Source organism: Hevea brasiliensis, chromosome 11 (assembly GCF_030052815.1).
Source record: "Hevea brasiliensis isolate MT/VB/25A 57/8 chromosome 11, ASM3005281v1, whole genome shotgun sequence".
Lineage (NCBI taxonomy): Eukaryota > Viridiplantae > Streptophyta > Magnoliopsida > Malpighiales > Euphorbiaceae > Hevea > Hevea brasiliensis.
Window position 1 is genome coordinate 94,095,714 of NC_079503.1, and position 18,635 is coordinate 94,114,348.

Sequence of the window (18,635 nt, forward strand, 5' to 3'; positions counted from 1 at the left end):
CTAGAACCTCCGGCTGAAGAATCTACTTTCATACTTAGCTTGTCCATCTTCCTTGTCAAAGCATCAAACTTAGCATTAATCATATTCATGGCATCAAGCTCAAACATACCAGCTGGTTTCTTGATCTCATTCCTCTCACAACTCCATTGGTAGTTGTTATAAGCAATTTTATCAAGAGCAGAAAAAGCTTCATCTTCAGATTTCTCCATAAGATCACCTCCAGAAGATGCATCAATTGTACTTCTAATAGTTGGTGAAACTACATTGTAAAAGTGTTGAACAAGCATCCACTTAGGAATCCCATGATGTGGACATCTCCTTTGCAAATCCTTGTACCTCTCCCATGCTTCATACAAGCTCTCATCATCTCTAGGTTTGAAAGAAGTCAGCTCATTTTTTAGCTTAGCTGTTTTGCTTGGTGGAAAATATTGAGCCAGAAATGCTTGAGAAAGTTCATCCCATGTTGTGATAGAACCCGGTGGCAAAGAATGTAACCACTCTCTAGCTCGATCCTTCAGAGAAAAAGGAAATAATCTGAGTCGAATTGCATCATCAGAAACTCCATTTATCTTCAACATATCACTGATCTCAAGAAAGTGTGCTAGATGCACATGTGGACTTTCACTTGGATTTTCTCCAAATTGTGATTGTTGTACCATCTGACAAAGTGCAGGCTTCAGTTCAAAATTATTAGCTTCTACCCTTGGTCTTGTGATACTTGGCATGAAATCTCCAATGTTAGGATAGGCATGATCCTTCACAGAGCGGTTGTTATTGTTGTTGGCCATTTTTTCTTGTAATTGCTCTTGCTCTTGTGCTCTTTCTTGTTGTTGTTGAGCTTTAATTTCAACTTTTCTCCTTTTAGATTCTGCTCTTAAAGCTTTTGCTGTCTTTTCTATTTCTGGGTCAAAGAATAAATTGATTTTTTCACTTTTTGTCCTTCTCATAAAATAAAGCACCTGAAAAACAAAATAAACAAATTCTCAAAGTAAAATGGTAAAAAGAAAATAAAATAAAGTGCCCAAATTAACCAAACAAACAATTGTTCAATATCAAACAAAAATCAAATCCCCGGCAACGGCGCCAAAAACTTGATGTGGCGAATCCGCAAGTATACGGGTCGTCTCAAGTAATAAAGTGATGAATCAAGTATCGTTCCCACAAGGATTTGCTGTTTAAGTACCAAACTATGAATGAAGCGATTATTTAGGCTAATGATTAATGAATAAATGGTAAATGTAAATGAGCAAGGTAAATTGATTAATCTAATTGGAATGGGTAAAAGGGCAACAAATAAATTCTAGATCTAGTTTGCAATTAAACTAAATTAACAATGGGTAATTCAAATCAAAGTCTAATTATGCTAAAAGTGATTCCAGAGTTGGGGGTTTATGCATAAATTAATTGGGATTTGTCTTGGGCATTCCAATTTTTAGGGAAAAATAGAGTTTGAAGGTGATTAATTCTAAATTCCTTTGATTTCTTTTTCAAGCAAACCAAAGTGTGTTCTAAAATAACCAAACCTACTTTCGTATGTTATTTGATTACTCTAAAACCCATTAAGTTTTGTAACCAATCATTAAATCCTCTTAAAATCCTAGTTTATTTCTAAATCTAGGTGATTTTAAGTTCCAATCCTTGATTATCTATCAATGACTTTCACCTTTCGGTCCTTCAATCAAAGATTAACACAATACCCAATGGGTACCAACATTAGGCAAGTAAATCAAGCACACAAGGAAAGAATCAAAACTCATATTTATGTAAAATAAGGAAATACCCAGTCCAAATCCACAAATTAATCTAAAACATATTTCCCAACTCTGAAATCTAAAGAGTTTACTCACTCATGATGGTATTTACAAGAAAGATTGATGGAAAAGTAAAGAAAAACATGATAAAAGGACTAAAATAGAAAAACCCAGGTAGAAGAACCAAAATCTCTGGTTTCTGGAGCTCCAAAACTGGTGCAGCAGCTCCTCCTCCAAGAGAAAATGGTGTCTTCTCTCTCTCTCTATTAAATTTTCTTTCCTTTTTGTCTTTCCTCCCTTTCCTCTTGTGGCAAAAATAAGGAAATGATGAATTTATATGGTCCTAAAAAGTTGCCCTAAAAGTAAATAAGAGCCAAGGAGTGGATAGGAAATGAGGAGTAAAATTATCCAAGTCAGCAGCATCTTTCACGTTAGGCGATGCCGCTTAGGGTTCGCTTAACCCTAAGCGACTTTTAGCAAATTTCAGCTTCTGGTCGCACTGTCTGCTTAAGGTTAAGCAGACCTTCAGCAAATCTCGGCAGACTTAGAGTAAAATGGACTTTTCTGCTCATGCTTGACTTGTGCTGCACCTTAAGCACTGTCGCTTTACCCTAAGCATGATCTTAAGCAAAGTCTCAAGCAAATTTCGGCTGGTTTGCTCTTTCAAGGCTTGATTTTTTCAACTTTCCTCCATGCTTAAAGAACTCCAAATCTCTTCAACTCACTTCCTATTGCACTCATTGATCTTCGATTTGCCACAAAATCCTATCAAAAATAACAAAATTACGAAAATCAAATATAAAGTATCTAAAATTAACAAATAAGATAAAATAAAGCTAAAAACATAAAATACACTAAAATATGAGGGCAAAATGGATGCAAAACTACCCTAAAGTGCCTATATGAAATGAGTGTAACAAGGCCTTCTTGTAAAATTTTCTCAGAAACGGTAATTTGACCTACAGTAAAAAGATTGTTAAAGAAATCAAAGGCCTTCTTTAAGATAGCATCCTCCTCTTGGATCCACTGACCTCTGCTATCCTTAATAGATAAAATTTGATTTTTCAGTCTTCTTTGAGCTGTTGTGGCATGGAAGAATCTCATATTCTTGTCACCATACAAGAGCCAATTAATCCTGGACTTTTGGAACCAATACATTTCTTCAAGCTTCCAATGATGTTTCAATTGATTCCTGGTGTCCTCAATCTCATATTCATTATTTTGGTTCAAGGAATCTAACATGAGAACATATAGTTTTTTAGCTAGAGCTTGAATAGGCTTTTTGGAATTCCCAAGAGTACACTGCCCCCAATCCAAAAGACGATCCTTGCACAAATTAAGCTTTCCTAACAAATTTGAATTATTAGACAGAGAGTTCTAGGATTCTGAGATCACTTCCTCACATTGCATAGAGGTAGTCCATTGAGTGTCAAAATAGAAGTTCTTGGCATAATTCCTTTTTTTCTAGGTGAGATGCAAAACCAAGGACCTATGATCTGATGCACCAAAATTTCCAGGCACAAGATGACACTGAGGATACAGAAGTCTCCATTCTAGATTAATAAGTGCTTTATCAATGTGCTCAAAAATTCTATCCCTACCATTCTACTTATTTGTCCAAGTAAATCTATTTCCAATGAAAAACATCTCTTCCAATCCCTTATTAAAAGAAAGTCATGGAAAGCCCCAACAAGATGAGGATTAATATTTCTTCTTCCTTTCTTGTCTAGAGGTGAACAACAGATATTGAAGTCCCCAATAATTAGCCATGGATCTCGTTTTGCCAATTGCAAATTGCTTAAATCATTCAAAAATTTAAATCTCCCCTTAAATACAGGATTGCCATACATGAAAGAAGCATGCCAAGGATTAGACAGATTTACCTTTGCATCTATCCATCTATATGCCTAGTTAATTTGAATAGGGAACTCTAAATTCCACCACAAAGCTAGACCACTAGAAAGCCCCACTGGTTCAACATAAAAGGATTCTTGAAAGCCAAATCTCCTTCTCCACCTTTCTAAAAATGAGATTTTTTTTTCTTTGTTTCTGAGAGGAAGACTATCCAAGGTTTATTATGGGAAATGAGTTTCCAGAGGGTGTTCATTGTCAAGGGTTGCCCAGTCCCCTGACAATTCCAACTTAGAAGAGTTATGGTTCTGTTGGTGGCTTTTAGCTAGCCACCTAAGCCTCAAATTAGACTGTAATTGATATAACTTTCTCCATCTCCTCCTCCAAATGGTTAATTTGAGCATCTCATATTTTTTGTGCTTGCATCCCATGCCTCTGGATAGAGCACCTTCTTGCTAAGTGTTTCAGCTTAATGTTCTTTTTAATCCCATTTTTTTTCTTTTTTGGTGGGTTTCTCGAACCTCCTTTCTCCACTCCATATTCAGTTGAGCTTAATTGTTGAGATGGGCTATAATCGCAAGCCTGAATACTCTATAAAGAAATAATAGGATTGCTTTCAGGTATATAAATGGGTTTCCCAATAATTTGGGCCCAGGAGAGATCTGAAAAGGTTAAGAAGTTGGGCCTTGGATTTGAGTTATGGTCATTTAATAGCGGGTTAACTTCTTAGGGATGTTTATAGGGTTCTGGCTTTAAGGGATAAAGTTTACGTTTAAGAGAGAGAGGTTTATGTGTGTGAGAAGTTTCTTTGTCAGTGGAGTTTCAAAAAAAGATATTTTGGTACAAAAATCTATCTTTACAAGGATCACTTTATAGGTGGTTTCCATTTTTCCCAAGGAAAACTTGTGGGTGAGGTTGCTTTTCAATAGATATAAGGATGGTTTTAATAGGACAAGGCAATTTGGTGGTTGGGATTCTCTGACAACCAGGTTGCTATTATGTGCTGTGGGTATGGGTGTTAAGGAATCTTGGCATAACATTTCTATTAATTTGACCAAAGTTGGAAATTGTTGGGGTCTTGGTATTGAGGGAACTTCACGCACCATTAGTTGCACCACCGATGGGGGTGTTTATGGTGGTTGAGTTTGAAGCAGAAGGTTGATCTTTATGGGCTTCCTCTTTAGGTTGAGATCGTGGTTTTAAGGAGAACAACTCAACTTTCATCTAATGCCCATACTCTTGTCTTCTACCGTTATATTTTGGTGCTAGAACCTTTGAGCTGTTTGGGCATGTTTGCATTTAATGGCCAATCAAACCACACATGTGACAAAACTCAAGTAGGCGCTCATACCTGAATCTAACCCTGTCAATCGTTCCATCAGATTTCTTGTTTGTGAATCCTTCATACAAGGGTCTGTTAACATCTACTTCCACTTTGATTCTCAGACAACCGCCGACGGAGACGTCATAGTTGGACGCAAAATCAGTATCCACCAATCCCTTGAACATCTTCCCAATTTGTGCTACGTTCTGCTTGGTCATTTGGTTAAAAGAGAGACCATGCACCTGTAACCAGAATGGGCATGATGAGAAGTCAATTTCATCAATTCGTTGTTGAGGGGACCATTGTTTGAGGATGAGTAAATAATTATTGATAGACTAGGGAATTTCTTTCAAGACTCTGATTTTATCCCGTTCATGAGAAAAGGTGAAGAGGAAAGTATTTTTGCCTTCTGAGAAAGGCTTAATTTGGAAATCAAAAGCTAGATTCCAAATATTGGTTAATATGTTACGGACATGGAAAGCTGAATAGTTCTTTGTTGAAATGATTTTTCCCACTAGCACAATATTTGATAGTGAGGTTGCTGCCTTGTCATCTGCATTTAACTCTAGAGTTAGTTCATCCCAAGATAATAAATTTGTTTTGTTGCAGATCTCATTTATTGAAAGTGGTAACTGCTCCATAAAAGAAGCAGAAGGGCAAAACTGAGCAAAAAAAGGGGTTTCAAATCAGCTTAAAAATGAGAATGGGTGAAGCGGTGGAAAAGATATGAGGTTGCAATCCCAGTCAAGGACCACCGAGAAGGATATGTGGAAAGTGATGGAACAGAGTACCAATGCAATTTAGTGAAGACAGAGCAAATAGATAACGAAAACGACGTTGCTTCTTATTAAACATCAAGTGTATTTTTTTTTTAACAATCAATTGTATTTAATATAAGTTAAATTTCATATAAAAATAAATTTTAAAATTATTAAATTAAATATTTATATTAATTTACATAAATTTAATTAAAGTATACACAATTGATTATATTTAAAAATATATTAAATTAACATTTTATGTATTAAATAAAATCAACATTGGCTCACAATTGGGGAATTTAATACATTCTTTTGCATATCTATTATCATAAATTAAATCAATTTTATCAAGGTCGGAGCCCTCAAAAATTTTTTTGAGGTGCCAATGTTATATATAAAAATTAATTCAAAAATGGTTTACACTTATTGTTTATCATATTATAATTCAAAAATTACTATAATAGAGTGTAATTAAGTTATAATTTGTTTTAGAACCAATACTATAAAAATTTATTATATATATATATATATATATATATAATAACAATATATATTTTAATATTTTACATTATTTCTAATATAATAAAAAATATAAATTATTTTTTAGAGGGGCCAACAATTAAAATAAAATGAACTTTTTATATAATGATTTTAAAAGGCTTACGCGGGGTTAGCGCCAAGGCTGCCCCTTGTCTCTCTTGCCTCTGCACCTGAATTTTATTTCTAGTTCGAACTTAACTCATTTAAATATGTTAAGTTCAAACTCGAGCTTTACTCATCTCAAATTATTTATATTATATAAATAAGTGATTTCTCACTATAAACAAATTAAACTTAAATTCAATTAAGTCAACTTACTCCTGAACTTATTTAACAAGTCAACTCACGAATCTATTAGACAAGTTTATTTACGCATCTTCAAATGAGTCCGCTCATAAATCTATTCATAACCTTTTAAATAAATACATTTATAAGCAATGATGGATGCAGAATTTAGATTTGAGAAGGGTTAGCGATAAACATAACATTTAAAATCAAGTGTATTTTAATATATTTCACTCACAATTTGAGAATTTTTATAATTTATTATTGAAAAGAAAATTCAAATTATAGTCATTAATTTTTTATTGTCTTTATTTTAGTTTGGACAATAAAAAATAAGTTTTTAAGTTTTTAGAATATCTACGGATTAATTTGTTTTTATTTAATTAGGTCAATAAAAAAATATAATTATTTTAAACTTATACTCTAAAATTTTTTGAAAGCTTAATTATGCCAATTTATTAAAAATATAGTATTTTTAATATATTTTCAATTAAAATTTAAAATTTTAGAGAGTGATTGCTTCTGCCAGTCCATTGAGTTCGTTATTTTTTATAGTTCTTCTAACAAATTAACTCGCAAGCTTGCAAAAGATTTAGCTCAGAATTGTTAATAAATCAATTATTGGTGACTTTGAGCTTAATTCATTTATTAAATGAGTCTAAAATGAGTTTTTATCACACAAATTCTTGAGAAATTTCCCTTATTTAAAACAAAAACCTTAAACGTAACTGAAATAGCTTATCAGGAAGAGTAATTGAAATAAGGTACACAATTTTTAATTCATCTGAAATATTATATAAATTCCTGATTAATCATTGTGGATGAAAGCAAGATTCGAGGGGCTTATTTTCTTGACTTTATATTATTAATAATAAGCTTGTTGCTTATAAAAACGAGGTCAGTCCATTCGGCCTCTGTTGAATTTGCAATAAAATAAAATAAAATGAAATCTGAGTAACAGTGTCAACAATTCAGCTCTATATGTATTCCGAAACTCAAAACCATGATCCATATCATACACCACAAAGCTTAGTAGGGTCAACTGAAAATCATCATGGCTGAAAAGCTGCTTCTCTTTTTTTTTTTTTTTTTTTTTTTTTGAAATAGCTGCTTCTCTTTATTTTGCTTAGAATCCTGTGTTTCATATTTTCCACGTCCACAGACACCATAACCATAAACTAAACCATTACCCATGGCAACTTTCTCGTCTCCCAAAACAACAGTTTTAGCGTGGGATTTTTCACCCCTGGCAATTCTGGCTATAGATATCTTGGTATTTGGTTCCACAAGGCTCGTAGACAAACGGTGGTGTGGATCACAAATGGGAACAATCCCATCAAGGGCTGCTCTGGAGTTCTTTTTATCAACCAGTATGGAAACCTCGTTCTCTATGAAAATCGTGACCAAAAATTCCTGTATGGTCTACCAATATTTCGTTGGAAGCAACAGGTGCTTGTGAGGCCCAGTTGTTGGATTCGGGAAATTTGATTTTGGTCCGAGGTACAAGTAAAAGAATTGTATGGCAAAGCTTTGATTATCCTACAAACACCCTGCTAAAATGATTGAATATCGGGTTGGATCAAAAAAGAGGCCTGAACTGGTCCATAACATCATGGAGATCAGCAGATGATCCTGGAAGTGGGGAGTACTCGCTTAGGATCGAACCAAGTGGCTCTCCACAGTTCTTTCTATACAGGGGAGAGAATCATTACTGGCACAGGGTTCCATGGCCGTGGAAAACAGAACTAACTTTTTACAAGTTCAGTTTTTTAAATAGAGAAGACAAAATATACTTCAGCTACAATTATAGTATTTTCTCTGCTATTATCAGAATCTTGCTGGATGAAGCAGGATATGTCAGGAAGCAAACATGGCATGACATTGAAGGTCAATGGAAGGAGTTCTGTTTGGTTCCTATGGACCGGTGTGAATGGTATGGAACGTGCGGTGCTAATGGTATGCGTGAACCCAAAAATATCAATATAAATGTTCTCGTTTACCTTGGCACGAGCCTAAGTTCCCAAGGGACTGGCATCTAAGAGATGGATCAGGTGGGTGTATAAGGAGGCGGCTCAAATCTTCGTCGGTTTGTGGGCGTGGAGAAGTGTTTTTGAAAGTGGAAAATGTAAAAGTTCCTGATACTATAGCAGCGATTTGGGTGGATATGAGCATGAGTCACCAAGACTGTGAACAGGAATGCAAGAGGAATTATTCTTGCTCTGCATTTGCAATCTATGCAGCACGGAAATGGAAACGCGGACATGGGGAAACGCGGAAACGCGGATATGGGGAAACGCGGAAACGGACGCGGAGAAACGGGATTTTAAAAAATATAGAAAACGGAAATGTAGGGAAACGTGTAAATATAATATATATATATATAAATCATGAAAGATGTTCGACAATAAATAAAGTCCAAATCAACATTCAAATTCAACTATAAAGATACATATTTTGAAGTTTTATACTTATAAAAAAAAAAAACATAAACTACAGTACATTTAAATGTTTAAAAAAAAAAAGATAATGAAATTTAAGACATTTACTCTGTTTCACTATCTTTCTCCTTCTCCATGTTTGTAGTTACATTTTCATAAAAAAAAAAGGACTAAATCATGAAAGATGTTCAACAATAAATAAAGTCCAAATCAACATTCAAATTTAACTATAAAAAAAAAATAATGAAATTTAAGACATTTCCTCTATTTCACTATCTTTCTCCTTCTCCATGTTTGTAGTTACATTTTCATAAAAAAAAAAAAAGACTAAATCATGAAAGATGTTCAACAATAAATAAAGTCCAAATCAACATTCAAACTTAACTATAAAGATACATATTTAGAAGTTTAATACTTACAAGAAAAAGACAAACTACAACACATTTAAATGTTTAAAAAAGAAAAGATAATGAAATTTATGATATTTCATCTATTTCACTATCTTTCTCCTTCTCTGTGCTTGTAGTTGCATTTTCATAAAAAAAAAATAATAGACTCTAACTCTGGTTCATCCAATAAAGGTTGGCAAATTCAAGAACGCCTATATCTTCCATACTCCCAAATTGATCACCACCAATATCCCACAATTTTGTTTTCGCATCATAATATTGGGAGGAGTTTCTCGACAGAAGACGAAGATTATTACGGATAAAAACTAAGTCCTCTGCACCTTTTGGAGTTAATTTATTCCTTCTACATGAATGAATGAAAGAATAAGTACTCCAATTTCTTTCACCACAAGAGGAGAAAGTAGGTTGTCCAAGCACTTTAAAAGCTAACCTTTGAAGTAAAGGTGCATTGGAACCAAAACATGCCCACCACTTCCTAGGATTTGTAGCATACATACTTCTAATAGAATCAGGATCTGCAAAAGGCTCACTTTTCAAAGAAAAATTTGCAAATTCATCATTTGTTCTAATTCGCTCATCTTCATTTGAAAAAATCCTCCTAAAGCATTTAATTTTTTCAGTTGATACTTCTCCATCCATATGGGGAGGCACTCTACCTTCTCCCTCTTAAAGCCATTTTTCACTGTAAAATCTTCAAAAAAAAGAAAATAAATTCAGAAAATAAAAAAAAATTACAGCGAGAAGATGAGTATATAACTTAGAAATTTACCTTGGATTTAGTGAATGAGCCAAACAATGAAGGGGAGTATTGCTCTTTGCCCAACGATCAAAAAGAATTCGATGAACCACATGATAGAAAGGAGAAAACTCATCCACTTGCTTTCCTTCATGATAAAAAATAACATTCTTCACATTTTTAATATAGAATCCCACAACTCATAAACCAAATGAAGGCATGGTTTGTCTGTGTTACAAACTCTAATCATGTCATAAATGGGCCCAGTAAAAGTAAGGATGTAATCCACCTTTTCCCACCATTCCTCATCCACCACTTTATCACGAACAAAACTGGTTTTGCCTTGGTCATCTTCTCGGTATTGTGCCCATTGATCACTCATAACCATTGCTCCTAAAGCACGCTTTATGAGTTTAAATCTTTTAAGCATCACAACAATAGAAGTAAAACGAGTGTTAACAACTGAAAGCAATTTCAAAGGGCTAAACCGATTATAAATTACAAGCCTCGTGGAATGATTCATTATATAATTCTTGATTTGCAAAGCATCCCCATGGATTTCAGTGATCCAATGACACACATCATAAGTTTCTTGATTAGTTTCCAAATTTTTTGCTACACATATACTCTTCAAAGCAAGATTGAGAGTGTGCACAACACAAGGAGTCCAATAAATATGTGGAAACATTCCTTCAATGATTTCTTCAGCACCCTTACAATTCGAAGCATTATCAGTAATGACTTGTACCACTTTTTGATAACCCACCTCATCAATTACTTCCTTTAGCAAATTAGCAATAAATTGCTTATCTTTCACTTCACCAGAACAATATACAAATTTGATAAACATGGGGCTAGACTCAGAAATAACCATAAAATTAATCAAAGGCCTCCTCTGGGGATCACTCCATCCATCACTCACAATACTAACTCCCTTTTCTAATCAAGTGCTTTTAATTGGTTTAAGCAACTTCTCTATATTTGTTTTTTCTTGCTGAAGTAATGTGGTTGTCAATTTGTTATAAACAGGCGGCACATAACCACCCAAAGCATGATTAGCAGCAAAGGAATAATAGTAAAATTAAAAGGTAGACCCCCCAGTGTAGAACATTCTAGCAATCCCTGCATCTAATTGAGCTCTAGTTTGCAAGTCAAAAGCTCTATCAAGAGTAGAATCATTAACTTTTCTTTTCTTCAAAGTTGCTGAAATACTTGGTTCAATTATATTCAATGAAAGAACAAAACTTGTACTAATAGGCAAAGGAACTCGCCTAGATTGTGAATTGGTAATTCTATTTGTTGCCTCATCGTCCTGTTTCCTCATTTTAGAAATACTACATTCCTCACTTTTTTACACACACCAATCCCTTTTCCAGTGATTTTCAATAAATGAGTCCTCACTCTAATATAAGTCCCTTGCTTTTCTTGCCCACAAAAATTACATATCCATTTATAATTACCCCCTCCTTCTTCAGTTTTCTCAAGTTTAGTCATATATCTCTACAAAGGATTAAATTCTTCCTCCCTAGTTTTCGAAGAAGTGGCACTAGTGCTATTTGCTTGAGTAGAATTATAATTTGAAGAATCCATTCAAATATTGTCCTATCAAAAGACAAAAAGAAAATGCAATTTCATACAATTTGGTCATTATTTAAACAAATTATATACTAAAGATTAAGGCACAATGTAAATTATATATTAAAAGATTAAAAAAATCAAATAATATAATTGAATAAATTGACTATAAAAATTATTATGAAAAATTTTAATATATAATCTAACGATGCATAAAATAAATTGTATTAAAAATATTATATATAAATTATTACAAAAATATATGATGTTTTGATATAAAATTCAAATTTTCAATGTTGGAATTTTTTTATTTATCATTAATTAGAATTTAAACTTGACATTTTATAATTTTAAAAAAAATTTTAAAAACATATTTACATTTGTCCTTAATTTTCCTTAAAACTTTGATTGCAAAAATATGGCAAATCTAGAAAATTTTTAGTGAATTTGAGAGAAAATTTTTTATCTTCTTTTTTTCAAAAAAAAAAATATTATGACAACTCTTCAAATTTGGTTTGAAAAAATCTAATTATGGAATATACATTTAGAGAAAAAATTAATATTAAATGTGATAAATTTGTGATTAATTAATGGGATAAATTTGTGATTAATTAATGGAAATTGCTTAATAAAATTGTTTTACAAAAAAATTAAAAAAGGAAAATAATAAATTAAATGATAAATTAAATAATAATAAATTAATCAAATAATCCCTATATAAAACCTAAACACCTAAATGTCGACAGGAGATCAAAGCAGAGCAGGGAAGAATGAGATCGGGGAATGAGGAAGGAGATTGACAAGCAGAGCAAAGGGATAGGGCAGATCAGAGAATGGAAGTGGGGAGTACTCGCTTAGGATTGAACCAAGTGGCTCTCCACAGTTCTTTCTATACAGGGGAGAGAATCATTACCGGCGCAGCGTTCCATGGCCATGGAAAACAATACTAACTTTTTACAACTTCAGTTTTTTAAATGCAGAAGACAAAATATACTTCAGCTACAATTATAGTGCTTTCTCTGTTATTATCAGAATCTTGCTGGATGAAGCAGGATATGTAAGGAAGCAAACATGGCATGACATTGAAGGTCAATGGAAGGAGTTCTGGTTGGTTCCTATGGACCGGTGTGAATGGTATGGAACGTGCGGTGCTAATGGTATGTGTGAACCCAAAAATATCAATATAAATGCTCTTGTTTACCTAGGTACGAACCTAAGTTCACAAGGGACTGGCATCTAAGAGGTGGATCAGGTGGGTGTGTTAGGAGGCGGCTCAAATCTTCGTTGGTTTGTGGGCGTGGAGAAGGGTTTTTGATAGTGGAAAATGTTAAAAGTTCCTGATACTACAGCAGCGATTTGGGTGGATATGAGCATGAGTCGCCAAGACTGTGAACAGGAATGCAAGAGGAATTATTCTTGCTCTGCATTTGCAAGCATACCCATTGCTGGGAGTGGGACTGGTTGTTTGGCATGGTATGAAGAATTAATAGACATCATTGATCTCTCTGATAACAGTGGCTATGATCTCTATGTTCTTGTTGATGCACTTGAATTAGGTACCGTTTTCCTTCTTGCACTAACTATGAAGAACATATTTGTACTGTGAACTTTTTAAAGTGACATTTTCTTCTTCGTTTTGTCATGATTATGTTCTGTTATTTCTGCATTAAATTTTCCTACTTGACCAAAGCCAAAAGGGTTGGTACGATTTCTTGGTTTCCCTTTCTTTTGGAGGTAACGTTGTGTTCCTTTCCTACTCTTGCAGCTGAGTTTCGAATCAAATCCAACCTTTTTCTTCAAAAGAAGGAACTGCTGGCTATTTTGTTACCATCCCTCAGTTCTGCATGGCTTGTCATCATCATACTCATCTATTTCTATTTCTGTAGGGGGAATACAGGGTAAGAAACAAATGCCTTGGAAAATGTAATTGATGTTCAATTAACTATTTCTCCCACTGAGATTGTTTGAATCATGATGAATACTCTTTGCACAGAAAAACAAATGCCTCAGAAAAAATTTATAATAAGAGCATTCTTTTCCATTTTCATTTTACAGGATAAGGAATAACTGGTTGCACAAGAAGATATTTGATTCTAGTATTGGCTCAAATTACTATGAAGATTCTTTGGAAGAAAATGGGCTTAGAGGAAGTAGGAATCAACCAGACTTGATATATTTTGATTTCAGCACAATTCTTACTGCCACTGACAATTTCTCTGAAACCAACATATTTGGACAAGGTAGTTTTGGCGCTGTTTATAACGTTGTTCCTTTAGTTTTAACTTGCGAGGTTCTGCAAAAGCAAAGTTGCTTTAAATTGGTCATTCATGAGTAACCTTACTCTTGCCACATGAATTCAGGGTAAGCTGTCCAATGGACAAGAGATAGCTGTAAAAAGAATGTCCAAAAATTCAAGACAAGGAATTAGAGAATTCAAAGATGAAGTTATGTTGACTGCAAAGCTTCAGCACAGGAATCTTGTGAAACTTGTAGGTTGCGGCATTCAGAAAAGAGAACAGATGTTAATATATGAATACTTGCCAAGCAAAAGTTTGGACTCATTTCTTTTTGGAATGTAATGCTCTGTTCTATAATAGTTTCCTTTCTTATTATGCACACAATAATTCAAGGTTTCTTGTATACAAATCAAGCAAAAAGAGTGATTTTGGATTGGGAAACGCGCTTCAATATTATAGTTGGGATTACTCGTGGGATCTTATATCTCCATCAAGACTCAAGGTTATGAATTATCCATAGGGATTTAAAATATGGTAATGTTTTATTAGATGCTGAGATAAACAAAAAAATTTCAGATTTTGGCATAGCATGAATATTTAAAGGCGATCAAAATCAAGACATTACGAATAAAGTTGTTGGGACATAGTAAGTATCCTACCAGAGAGATTAAAAAGAGCAGGCTTTTCTTTTCTTTTTTATTTCTTGGCATAAATATTAACACTTATCTTTCAAAATTTTGTTATATAGTGGTTATATGTCACCAGAGTAAGTAGTATTTGGAAAATTTTCAATAAAATCCAATGTGTTTAGTTTTGGGGTCTTATTATTAGAGATTATTGGTGGAAAGAGAAGCAATGGCCTTAACCAAAAGGAAACTTCCTATAGCTTGATAGGGCATCTATGTGACAAAACCTTTGTTAATGAAGCCATGCAACTTATTTTGAAATTTCATTTCTATTGTGCTAATGCTATGAAGTAACCACACAGATGTGGGATTTATGGACAGAAGGCAAAACATTGGAGATAGTTGATTCATCATTGGAGGAGTCACATAATCCCCATGAAACCTTGAGATGCATTCAATTTGAAGTCTTATGCGTGCAAGAAACTATAGCAGACAGACCTACTGTGTCAACTATAGTTCTAATGCTAAGCAGCGAAATAACTCTTCCTTCTCCTAAACAACCTTCTTTCAATTTCAGGAATTGTTCAAACATGACCAGCTCAAGAGTAGGAGATGCATCTTGTTCTGAATACGAATCAAAATACTTGAATTGCTTTACATATCAAAATAACTAGTTAGTTTAACTTAACTATAATTCATTAGGTTCCAACATGAAACCTAGTCAGTCATTTGTTCTATTAAATATTGGGCAGAGAATAAACTCAGAAAAATAGAGAAATAACAAGCTAAAAGAAGAAGAAAAACAATCTTCAGCAGCAGAACTCTCATTCTACAGTGAGAGCTGAAATTTCATTCATAATATAGGCATCAGAGAAAGTTGTTTACACTGATTACAAAAAACTAACTTCTCCAGCAACTAAAGTAAGCAAATTATGGCTGAAAGTTGATGCATGCATTTTATATCATCATTTAGGAGTAATTTTTGCACATAATTTACCCTTGTTCATAGCTATTATTATAGATATTAATATATATTTAGTCAATTTTATAATTTTTACACTTCTTAGTTTAATTTTTGGAATTTATTTGTTTTGTAGGTTAAATTTGGAGAAATTTGATGTATTTTGATCAGAGTAGCCATTTGGAGGAGATTAGAGTTGAATTGTAAAAATTTTTGAAGTTGAGTAAAAAATGGCCGAGAGTTACACAACCTGCAGCACAACCAATTTAGCTTATGTCGCAGGTTGTGTCGAGCGTCAGATATTCAGGCAGATTGTTACACAACCTGCAGCACAACCAATGTAGCTTATGTCGCAGGTTGTGTCGATCGTCAGATATTCAGGCAGATTATTACACAACCCGCGATACAACCTGCGACATAACCGATTCAGCTTATGTCATTTTTACTGGAAATGGCTGACGTGGCATTTCCGTTACTCTGATTTTATACCTCACTTTCTCTGGAATCTTCCACCTTTTTACCCATTCTAGGGCAGTCCCCTCACCTATATAAAGTCTCCTTTATCATTTTCTTTCCATAAGGAGGAAGGGAGGCATTTTTGGCAAGAAAAGAAAGAGAGAAAGGGGGAGCACGTCTGTCCATTTTCCAGCAGCTACAGAACCCGTTTTCTGCACTCTCCAGCAGCAGCTTCTGCAGCATTCTTCTGGGTTTTTCTATTCCTTAACTTAGATTTTCATTATTTCTTCATTTATACATTTGGGTTTGTCTTTAAACTATGATTTGTGAGTAGTTATTTGAGATTCTAAAGATGGGTTTGTAAATATTGCTTTGTATTGTGGTTTTGAACTGATTTAGTCATTTAAATGAGGTTTGTTACATTTTGATTTATTGCTTGTGAGCTTGTTGCCTTGCTTGATGAATGGGCCCTCATTAAGTTAAGCTTTAATCCTTAATAGATGGACTGAAAAGTGAATATTAGGGATAGATAATCTTGCAATAAACTTTGTTTTCTTAGTGTTAGAGATAAGCTAAGAGGATTAAGGGGAACTTTCCAAAATCAATTAGAGCTTTAATTGGGTTTTTGTTAGGTTTGAAATACCGTGAAAACAGGGTTTGATTTAAAGAAAACCAACTTTGAAATGCTTGAAAAAGGTTTCAAAAATTTAAGAATTGATTTCCCTCAAAATTGCAATTCTCATGTGTTTGGCTAAATTAGGGATAAATCACATGCAAACAATATTGAAAATCCAATCTCTAGAATCACTTTAATTTTTATTGAATTTAGATTTAATTCCTCTTAATTTCATAAATAGAAATTTCAAATTAAATTTTGGTAATCTAGCTTAATTAATTTTAGTTAATTGTTTGATTTAGCTTTAATTCCTCAAATACCAATTTTAATTCTAAATTTTATTTTACATCTTTAAATTTTGTCTTTCTAATTAGCTTATACTTTTATTTCCAATTTAAGCACAATTCCCTGTGGGATCGATATCATTTTTTAAAACTATACTACTGTGACCCGTGCACTTGCGGATTACACAACATCAAGTTTTTGGCGCCGTTGCCGGGGAATTGTTTGTTTTTAAGTTGGATTTTAATTGTTTTAAGCTAATTAGAATTTTTATTTTCTTTTATTTTCACTACTATTCCTTGTGTTTTTCAGGTACTTTTCTTGTTTATGAGACGATCGAAAAGCACAAGTGATACTGAATTGTTGTTCAACCCAGAAATTGAAAAATTCTGCCGAGCCAACAAAAAGGAATACAAGAGAAGAAAGGAAGTAGAAAAAGAAGAACAACAAAGATTTGAGCAAGAGGAGACAATTGAAAATATGGAGAATCAAAATAGAGCTATTGGTGGAAACAATGGAGGAAATGAGCAAAATAGACAAAATAAAGTTGTTAATCAAAATGATCCTCAAAGAAGATCCATGTTGGATTATGCTTTTCCTAGATGTGCTGATGTGAGAGATAACAGACCTATTATTGGAGCTAATCAATTTGAGTTAAAGACTGGTCTCATTCAAATGGTTCAGAATTCACAATTTGGAGGTAGTCCACTTGAAAATCCTCATTCTCATTTGAAGAAATTTTTGATGATATGTGGTACACAAAGACAACCTGGAGTTTCAGATGAAGTGATTCGGCTCACTTTATTTCCATTCTCTCTTTGGGATTCAGCATTGGAGTGGTATGACTCACTTCCACAAGCTATTATAGCTACTTGGGAGCAGCTATCTCAAGCTTTTCTATCTCAGTTTTTCCCACCTGGGAAGACTACTCATTTGAGGAATTTGATGGTAGCTTTTAAACCAAGGGATGATGAAACTTTGTATGAATCTTGGATGAGATTTAAGGAGCTTGAAAGGCAATGTCCTCATCATGAAATACCAAAATGGATGATTGTTCAGAATTTCTACACCAGAGTTACTCCAGCCATAAGAAACACAATTGATTCACAAGTAGGAGGAGATTTCATGAGAATGACAAGTGAAGAATGCTATGATTTATTAGAGAAAATTGCTCATAATACCCATTTGTGGGGAAATCCTAGAGCACTTGAGCCAAAGAAGGCTGAGATTTATGAACTTGACTCAGTTAGCTATATGAATGCAAGATTTGATCAGTTGACTCAGCTTCTTAGTGATTTTTGCACAAAGGCAACAAACTCAACTCCTACAACTATGCAACAAGTTGCCTTCACAGATGGAACCCAAAGCTGTGGAGTTGATTACTCTTCTTATGGTGATGATTATTTGCAAGAACAAGCTGCTTATGCAGGAGGTTATCAACAAAAACCAATGGGAAATTCTTACTCTAATGTGAACAACTCAACATGGAGACCATAAGCAAATTTTGCTCAACAAGGTCAAAGCTCAAATTATCCTCATAACCAGCAGTATGTGCAGCAGAATAGGCCTCAATTTCAGCCTCAATTTCAGCCCACAAGGCAGCCACAACCTGGATATCAAGCAAGAGCACAACAATCCCTTCCACCTCATGAACCGAAGCCAACCTTGGAAAGTATGATGGAGAAATTTTTTGCTGAACAAAGCAAGATGAATAGCAAATTGGAGGAAGAAATGCAACACATGAGACAAACCATGGATCAATTACAAGTCCACAATTGCATGTTGG

The 18,635-nt window shown here is 33.9% G+C and overlaps 1 protein-coding gene, 2 non-coding genes and 1 pseudogene across 3 annotated transcripts; 2 read left to right on the plus strand and 2 right to left on the minus strand.

The window, feature by feature from the left end:
• The first annotated feature begins 297 nt into the window (after positions 1–297).
• On the plus strand, positions 298–404 carry LOC131171041 (small nucleolar RNA R71). Its single transcript, XR_009141795.1, has one exon. It is a non-coding gene; the product is annotated as a small nucleolar RNA R71 (small nucleolar RNA).
• A 9,103-nt stretch (positions 405–9,507) lies between these two features.
• On the minus strand, positions 9,508–11,420 carry LOC110634111 (uncharacterized). The gene is made up of 5 exons (XM_021783015.2): positions 11,191–11,420; positions 10,386–10,950; positions 10,130–10,266; positions 9,791–9,958; positions 9,508–9,703 (listed from the first exon to the last, which is right to left on the minus strand). The coding sequence occupies exons 1-5, from the start codon at positions 11,418–11,420 to the stop codon at positions 9,508–9,510; spliced, it is 1,296 nt and encodes a 431-aa protein (XP_021638707.2).
• A 1,575-nt stretch (positions 11,421–12,995) lies between these two features.
• LOC110634110 (G-type lectin S-receptor-like serine/threonine-protein kinase SD1-1) lies at positions 12,996–14,888 on the plus strand (annotated as a pseudogene).
• A 2,891-nt stretch (positions 14,889–17,779) lies between these two features.
• LOC131170848 (small nucleolar RNA R71) lies at positions 17,780–17,886 on the minus strand. The gene has a single exon (XR_009141613.1). It is a non-coding gene; the product is annotated as a small nucleolar RNA R71 (small nucleolar RNA).
• Positions 17,887–18,635: the final 749 nt, after the last annotated feature.

Bases quoted from the DNA above. Each gene is read 5' to 3' on its own strand.
- LOC110634111 (XM_021783015.2), bottom strand. From the start codon at position 11,420: ATGAGGAAACAGGACGATGAGGCAACAAATAGAATTACCAATTCACAA. The intron at 10,267-10,385 runs GTGGATTACATC...AAAAATGTGAAG, and splicing joins ATGAGGAATGGTGGGAAAAG to AATGTTATTTTTTATCATGA. The intron at 9,959-10,129 runs GTAAATTTCTAA...TAAATGCTTTAG, and splicing joins GCTCATTCACTAAATCCAAG to GAGGATTTTTTCAAATGAAG.